The sequence below is a fragment of the Propithecus coquereli genome, unplaced genomic scaffold (assembly GCF_000956105.1).
Source record: "Propithecus coquereli isolate 6110/MARCELLA unplaced genomic scaffold, Pcoq_1.0 Scaffold585, whole genome shotgun sequence".
NCBI classification, from domain to species: domain Eukaryota; kingdom Metazoa; phylum Chordata; class Mammalia; order Primates; family Indriidae; genus Propithecus; species Propithecus coquereli.
The window spans coordinates 484,342-493,325 of NW_012151785.1; the positions used below are offsets into that span (position 1 = coordinate 484,342).

The 8,984-nt window shown below is 43.1% G+C and overlaps 1 protein-coding gene across 1 annotated transcript in view; it reads right to left on the reverse strand.

The window, feature by feature from the left end:
• LOC105821645 (WASH complex subunit FAM21-like) overlaps positions 1 to 1,228 on the reverse strand; it is a 69,673-nt gene extending 68,445 nt beyond the window's left edge. Inside the window, exons 1-3 of the mRNA XM_012658397.1 lie at positions 1,188 to 1,228; positions 982 to 1,104; positions 78 to 254 (exon numbers count right to left, since the gene is read on the reverse strand). Coding sequence (XP_012513851.1) covers positions 78 to 254; positions 982 to 1,104; positions 1,188 to 1,190 — 303 coding nt within the window. The 5' untranslated portion in view covers positions 1,191 to 1,228. The remainder of the gene's footprint in view (positions 1 to 77; positions 255 to 981; positions 1,105 to 1,187) is intronic.
• Positions 1,229 to 8,984: the final 7,756 nt, after the last annotated feature.

The following is an 8,984-nucleotide window of genomic DNA, read 5'->3' on the forward strand; positions in this document are numbered from 1 at the left end:
GAACCTAATAACAGGTCATTTAAAATTACAATATATCTTGCTCCCTCAAAAAGTATTATTCACAAGTATGATGTAACTAAATAACTCACGTTCTCAATGAACTGGGTATTAGACAGCATAAGAAAGTCATTGAAGACATTATGCAGGCGACAATCTGTGGCTTTAGTTTCCCGAATTAGTCCATCCACTTGTTTCTTGATTTCATGAGTCCTAGAGATAGTCTGTTGTGAGAATTCCTGTAGAAACTGTAGTAGCTATTTAAAGAATAAACACACAGTATTATCAGTATCATATGCTTCTCTTCTGTATCAAGACAATAAAGAACCCACCCATACACTTTCACCTTTGAGTGTGTTGTAACGTATAATAAAAGGGATGCTGCTTTTAACAGTACCAAGACCAGGTGGTATTGAAAAACACTAAGAAAGTTCATCGAAAGAGTGGCAACGAGTCAATGGACACTCGCTGTTTCTGGAGGAATTCTAAAGTCCTGTTTGGTGTTTGTTCTACAGCGATCCCAGACGAAGGGTAAGATGACCAACCGCCACTCTTATCCAAAAATCCTATTCACAGGGGACTTCGGAATTACAGTTCTGAGCTTTTTGGGGCCCCCGTTTTGAAGTCTCACTCAAAGATATCCACATACGGGCTCTTCTCCCACCCCACAACCAACACCGAGGAATCCCTCGGTGCTGCGGAAACGGAACCGTCCCTCAGGATGGAGGTGAGAGCACCGCTAGGAAACTCAAGCAATGAAGAGACCCAGGTGCGAGCACTCAGTGGGTTGAGGCCCGGCCCGCCCCTCTCCCTGGTGACTGGGACTGCCACGGTGGAGTTTTCGAGAACAACGAGGGAACGTTCGTTCTTAACAAGAGAGCGGGAAGCCTGCAGGGAACTCGGGGCTCCAGTCCTCCCGCCCTCAGGCCGCGCGTCTCCCCCGCGGCCCGCGCTCCCCTCGCGTCCCCGGGGCCCGCCTCTCACGCCTGCGTCGGCCGCCAGCGACCAGTTCTGGCTGCTCCTGCGGATCTCCTCCACCGACCAGGGCCGCTCCCACACGGGCTCGGAGGCCGGCGCCCGCTCCTGATCGGGGGTCGTCCGGTTCATCTGCAGCGGGGAAGGATGAGAAGAGGGGCTGAGCGCGGGGGCGGCGGCGGCGGCCCGGCCCGGCCCTGGCCCTCGGCACTCACCATGCCGGCGGCGACGCCCGCAGCAGCCGCGGACTGCAGAGCTCCGGAAGCCCAGCCCCTGCCGAGCGCCCGGGCTCACGTGGCTCGTCGTCACGTGACCGGGCCCGCACGTGACCGGGCGTGCTGCGCGGCGGGGAGGGAGGCGTGGCTGTGGACTGGGACGGGAATGTGGAGTGGTCCGCCGGGCTGGGGCGGAGAAAGCGGCGCGAGTGGGGCCGGCCGAGAGCGCTGAAGGGGTGGGCAGGCAGCTGTGGCTTCTCCCCGAAGCCGGCGGCGGCGCGTGACCAGCCCCGGGACAGGCAGCCACCCCGGCGCGTCTGGAGAGAGGGGCCCTAAAGCAGCCAATGGAGCAACCAGCCTGAGAGCTTTAGAAGGCGAGCGACGTGGAAGGAGGAGGAGGCCTCCCCTGCCGTGCCTCTTGGTGCAGTCCGCTGCCCGTGAGGAAGCTGGCTCACGTGCGCTCAGGGAATGGAGAATCACCGGCCTGCCTGGGCATCCATGCTCTGGGCGACCTGCTGGGCCTCAGCTCGCTGTGTAGGGCCTGCCTAAAATCCTTTACTCGGCATTGCCCTCGGAGTCAAGGCCAGACTTCTCATTAATGGACAAGCATAAAACTCTTTATCATCCTTCCTCCGCTCTCCTCGCTCCCCGCTAGCGCTGTGATCCCGCTGTTCTCTCTCGGGCTTCCTTTGAGTTCCCTGTACTGAGTCGCTCTTGTGCCAGACCAGCTTACTTTTAAAGTAAAAATCCCAATTTATTTCCGTTCGTGTGTGCCCAAGGACGAATTAACTTTTCCTAGCTTTCCTCCTCAGCAAAACGAAGATACGTATCCTGTAGGGATGTGATATTAAATGTGATAATATTTATAAAACAGCTAGCAAGGCGCCTGGCTTAGGTGAGCTTTCAGCCTAGGTCTAACCACTTCCGCCATGCGCCAGCTTGTTTGTCCAGATTTTGGACTTTGTTTTGTAGTCACCTCAGTTGTCACCTCATTGAAGACTTCCTCGAGTATCCCAAGTACAGTTTAGGTGACTTGTCAGTTATTTTCTATATGTTTCTACAGTATTTATCCTTAAGTATTACATTGTGTTGTAATCATTTATTTATATATCAGTCTCTCCTTTAATAATAATAACTAACTTTTATGAAGTGCTCAGTATTTACCAAAACCTAATACATATTAGTTCATTTAATTCTCACAATGACCCTACGAAGGAGGGCCTATTATCCCCAAGTTACAGTTAAGGAAACTGAGGTACAGAAAGTGTAAGTAATTTTACTCAAGGTTAGACAACCAGTACAGAAACAGAACCAGGAACCCACACTGTGAGCCAATATATTATTACATTGAGTAACATTACATTAAGTGTGAACACTAAGGCCAGAGTCTTAGTGTCATAAGGGAACTTCATTTTCAAGTTGCCATTTACCAACCTCCTAGCCATTCCCCTACATTCATTAAAACAAAAAACACTTTAGAACTTACTTGGTAAAATTGAGTTGAACCAGTTACCAAGCTCACATCTCACCTAACATCATCATGGGCAACTTCAGTGGCCATGGGCTCAACCAACTTAATCTACATGCAACACCCTAGACCTCATCCCTGAAACTTTCTAAGTCTCAGCTGCAATAGAGTTTAGACTTCTAAGTCTATTCTAGATGTATGACTTCTAAATCTAAATAAGCTGCAATAGAGCAACTTCTTAAACTTTCAGATCTCTCTCCTACTCCCTAGTCCATTGTGTCTTACCAACCCAAGCCTCAGTCCCTCAGTGTTCCTCTTCCTCTCCATTCTACCTCCTTAGTTGTATCCCCTTGCCTGTTATACCTAGATCCCATTGATACTAACTTTCACCTTCTCTTGACAGCCCCTTTAATATCCTCAGCTTATGTTTTTGACTCGTAGACTATGCTAGCTCCTTACTTTGAATCAGCCCGACATAGGCCCTTTCTTCTTTCCTGCACTAGGTTACTGAAGGAAATCACAATACACTGATGTTCTGAAAACTTAGCTGGACCTTCAATACTGACTAGTAAACCTTTTTTTATCCTTGATATTTAGACTTATCTTGGATCAGCTTCCTTCCATAATTTCAACACATTGTTCAAACTATCCCCCCACTTGCCTCTACTGGAGATAACAGACCCCACCCCCACCTCATAGTTAAAATGTTTCTATGCCTACACTTTCTGCATCCTGTACAGTTCTTTATTTGCACAAAACAGAATTTGACTGGCAAACTCAAACAAGATAGAATCTTGGGGAAAGATACTACAGAGCTCACAGGACTTAAGTAAAAAAGCTAAGCGGACAGGTCTTGTGAAGGGATAAACCAGAGAAACTTAGGACAGTCTCCTTTGAGGCAGTGCCCTCAGAATGACTCAGCTCCAGTCATCTCCCTCCTTGTTTCTCCTCTGTAGTTTTAAATTCTTGAGAGAAAAATAATCTGATTGGCTTCCCTTAGGTCATATTTCCACTCTTCTGTTGGCACCAGGAGCACATAAAAGGAAGAGAAGTGGGTTCCCCTCCCCTCCCCTCCTTAGGGAGAACTAAAATCGGGAAAGGGATGGTAGGCAAACAAAAACAACAGCTTACATGCTCCTTTAACTCCTTTCTTCCAGTCTCTGGAAAAGCAGTCCCCACTCTTGCCCAAGGCCAGTGACTACCATGTGCTTGATCAAGCACTACCTGCCTCCCCTGGGATGGCGCTCCATCTCGAGTTCCTCTTCCCGTGTGTTCAATCTTGCTCTCTTTACTGATTCTTCTCCCACAGACTTTTTCAAATGTTTTAAAGTCATACTTTTTTATTGAATTTGTTCATGTTAGAGAGTTCTTGTACTGGCTTGACCATGTCTGAGAATTCAGATAAATCTACCCATCATACAATATATCGAAACTTGATTCACGTACATTTTGATGAGTTCACAATCTTTTGAATAGTTATAACAAGAGTTGAAATTTTAAACTTGCTGCACGTCTTTCAATTTTTGGTACTTAATGACATTAAATAGCACTTCCACATATTTAAATCTCAGTTTATTCCTCAGTAATACAATCTCCAACGAGATTTTGCAACGAAAGGTATGTACTTTTCAGGGAAAAATACGTGGCTCAATATCTAAGAGATTATTTGTTAAGATTTTTGATTTTCCAATGAAATCTTCAGTTTAACCAAGAATCCTTTGTTTTTATTTTAAGTATCCAACCTCCCCTTGGCTCAGCTACTCACCCAAATACATCAGAAGGCAGGCATCTTGCCTGCCACCCAAAATGATGCCAATGACATTGCCCAGAAGTGGTTGGCAGGTCCTAGTAGGAGACACTGCAATCCTCCTGAGAGTCTGATTCCTGCAGTGACAATTTAATCAACACTAAACTACTGTAGGAAATGCTCCCACAATTCTCTCGCAACAAGATTGTTTTACACATTCGCTTCACTCCATTTAGTAGCAAGTTTTCAACTTCTGCATTTGGCAAAAAGATTTATTATAAGTATACAATATTTAAACGCCAAATAAATATTTATTGTATATAAATTTTTCTCCTCTTTTATGTTTTACAAAAAAGTTGCAAAAATAGTGCAAAGAATTCCCATATTTCTTTTACCTTATTTCCTCAAATGATTATATCTTACATAAACACAGTACAATTGAAACCAGAAAATTAACAATGATACATTATTATTATCTAATCTGCAGACCTCATTAAAGTTTTATCACTTATTACATGCCCTTTCATGGACCAAACAGTGCATTTGTCAGGTCTCCTTAGTCTCCTTTAATCTGGGACAATTCCTTTGTCTATCTTTTTCATTCATGATCTTAACTCTTTTGAAGAGTATTAATCAATTCTGTTGTAGAATGTCACTCAGTTTGGGTTTGTCTGTTTCCTCATGTTTAAATTCATGTTATGCATTTTTGACAAGAATACAATGTGGAAAAAATCAATATGCAAGAATAGTTAGGAAAACACTCAAAAGGAAAACTTGAGGGGACTAGCCTTACCAGACATGAAAACATACTATAAAGCCTCTATAATTAAAACAGAGTAGTACTGGTACATAAATAGACAAACAGGCTAATTTATAATAGGATAGAAAACCCCAAAATAGGCCCACATACATTTGGAAATTTAGTACACTGATAAAGGTGGCATCTCAAGCCACTTGGTCACAAACAGACTTTAAAAATGATGTCCACACAACTGGATAGCCATTTGGAAAAAGGTAAAAGTAGATATATATTAACACTTACATAAAAGTAAACTCCAACTGCATTAGCAGTAAAAACTGGATTAGATTAGTAAAAAATGAAGCCATGCAAATATTAGCAAAAACCATGAATGACTTCCTCTTTAACCTCAGTGTAGGGAAAGTCTAACTATGATTTAAAATCCAGAGACAATAAAAAGAACTAATAGATTTGAATGCATGAAAATAAAACATTTTATGGCAAACAAAACCCTACCATAAACAAAGTCAGAAGACAATTGACAAGCCAAGCATGGTAGCTCATGCTTATAATCCCAGCACTTTGGGACGCTGAGACAGGAGGATCATTTAAGGCCAGAAGTTCAAGACCAGCCTGGGCAACATAAGAAGACCTCTACAAAAAAAATTTTTTTTTTAATTTAGCTATGCATGGTGGCTCATGCCTGTAGTTCCAGCTACTCAAGAAGCTGAGTCTGGATTGGTTGAGCCCAGGAGTTTGAGGTTGCAGTAAACTCTGATGACACCACTGTACTCTAGTCTGGATGACAGAGCAAGACTCTGTCTCAAAAAAAAAAAAAAAAAGACAATTGACAAACTGGAAGAAAAGAGATAAAAATGGTCCTTAATATATGAGAAGCTATTCAATATACAAAATCAAAGAAAATCAGGCTGGGCATATTGGCTCATGCCTGTAATCCTAGCACTTTGGGAGGCCAAAGCAGGAGGATCACTTGAGGCCAAGAGTTTGAGAACAGCCTGGACAAAGTATTGAGAACTCATCTGTTCCAAAAAATAGAGCAATCAGCTGGGCATGGTGGCTCAAGCCTGCCATCCCAGCTACTCAGGAGGCTGAGGCAGAAGGATCACTTGAGCTCAGGAGTTTGAGGGTACAGTGAGCTACGATGACAACACTGCACTCTAGCCTGGGGTTGGAGGGGGGCACGTTCTGTTAACAAGATAGTAGAGAAAAAGGGATACTGAAACGTTACTGGTGGGAATGCAAATCAGTGCAACCCTTTTGGAGGAGAATATGGCAATACTTAGCAATATCTAACAAGACTATATTTATTTATATACTTATTTTTGACCCAGAAATCCCAATTCTAGAAATTTACTCTGAAGATACCTTCCAACAAACAATAGTAACCAAAACAGCATGATACTGTGATAAAAACAGGGGCATAGACCCACGGAACAGAATACAGAGCTCATAAATAAATCCATACATCTACACGGCTGCTATGGTTTGAATGTTCCCTCTGAAACTCATGTTGAGACTTAATCCCCAATGTAATAGTATTGGGAGGTGGGGCCTTTGGGAGATGATTAGATCAATAGATTAATCCACTCCTGGAGTAAATGGATTAGTGAATTAATGCGGTATCACAGGAGTGGGTTAGCTATCGTGACAGTGGGCCCGTTATAAAAGCCATTTTCGTTCTCTTTCATTAGCTCCCTCACCATATGATGCCCTGAGCCACCTCAGGACTCTGCAGAGAGTCCCCATCAGCACGAAGGCCCTCACTAGATGTATATGGTCCCTTGACCTTGGACTTCCCAGCCTCCAGAAATGTAAGAAATAAATTTCTTTATAAATTACCCTATCCCATTCTTTATAAATATACCTATTTCAGGTATTCAGTTACAGCAACAGAAAATGAACTAAAACAACAGCCAACTGATTTTTGACAACGTTGCCAAGAATATACATTGGGGAAAGGACAGTCTCTTCAATAAATGGTGCTGGGAAAATTGGATATCCACATGCAGAAGAATGAAACTAGACCCCTATCTCTCACCATATACAAAAATTGACTCAAAATAAAGACTTAACTGTAAGTTTCTCCTGAAACTATGAAACTACTGGAAGAAAACATAGGGAAAACACTTCATGATATTGGTTTGGGCAAGAATTTTTTGGATAAGACCTCGAAAACACAGGCATCGAAAACAGACAAATGGAATTGCAGCAAAGTAGAAAGCTTCTGCACAGGCATAAAGGAAATAATCAACAGGGTGAAAAGGCAACCTACAGAACATGAGAAAATATTTGCAAACTATATATCTGACAAGGGGTTAATATTCAGAATATATAAGAAATTCAATTCAATAGCAAAAAATATATAATCCAATTAAAAATGGGCAAAAGACCTGAATAGCTGTCCTCAAAAGAAAACATACAAATAACCAACAATACATGAAAGAAATGCTCAACATCACTAATCATCAGGCAAATGCAAATCAAAACCACAATGAGGTATCTCCTCGCTCCAGTTACAATGGCTAATATCAAGAAGACAAAATATGGTAAGTGTTGGCAAGAATGTGGAAAAAAGGGAATCCTAACACACTATTGGTGGGAATGTAAATTAGTACAGCCATTACAGAAAGCAATATGAAAGTTCCTCAAAAAATTAAAAATAGAGGCTGAGTGCAATGGCTCACACCTATAATCCTAGCACTCTGGGAGGATGAGGCAGGAGGATCGCTTGAGCTGAGGAGTTTGATACCAACCTGGCCAAGAGTGAGACCCCGTCTCTATTAAAAATAGAAAAATTAGCCAGCATTGTAGTACATGCCTGTAGGCCCAGCTACACAGGAGGCTGAGGCAGGAGGACCCCTTGAGCCCAGGAGTTTGAGGTTGCTGTGAGCTGTGATGATGCCACTGAACTCCACCTGGGGCGACAGAGCAAGGCTCTGTGTCACAACAAAACAAAACAAACAAAAAAAAACCCACTACCATTTGATCCATCAATCCCACTGCTGGGTATATATTCAAAGGAAATGAAATCAATAGCAAAATGCATACATCTGTGAATAATTAGGAGGGACTGACATAAACGATTGTTCTGGTTGCGTCTCCAACTTTTCATTGCCAAACTGGAGAAGAGGAAATTCATGCCCCTCTCCTTTCCTTTTTTTTTTTTTTTAATTTATTTCCTATGGAATCTTTCTAGCCATTCCCCTTTTCTTGGTCTTACACATAAGAGCTCAGAAAGTGGATAGCTCAAGGGAGGTCACAGAAGAGCTTTAACAGACTGGAGACTAAAAACCAACCCTGAAACCTAACCCAGAGTATCACTTTTCCAGTTACCTAAAAGGAAGACTTCCCAGCACACACACACAGAGCTTTGCTTAGCAGGGTGCTAGGAACCGGCAAGAATGGGCACCACTAGCATTAATCTACAGCCAGATATGGCAGACCCCTTCCATTCTTTAAGATTCTGGCATCTGGTGAGTACTGTGGGGTGGAAGGGAGGGAGAGATCATAGACTCTTGGTGAGCAATCGTGTCTACACCGCCCATTTCCTGGATACCTGGCCAGTCTAGACTAGATTAGCAAATCTGCCATCTGCGCAAAGGCCAGCGTATGCAGAGGAAAATAATCTGATCCTTAATCAGACTCATTCAACAAACAATACATAAATAATTTCCTTGAAAATAAAATCAGACTTTACAAATAAGACTAAATCCCTTGCATCCCACCCCCACATTCTACCCCAGGCCAACAGACACCGCTCATCCACTGCTCACCTCGTCTCACTTCCTCAGAGGCAATCTCAATTATGAGTTTGATGTTTGA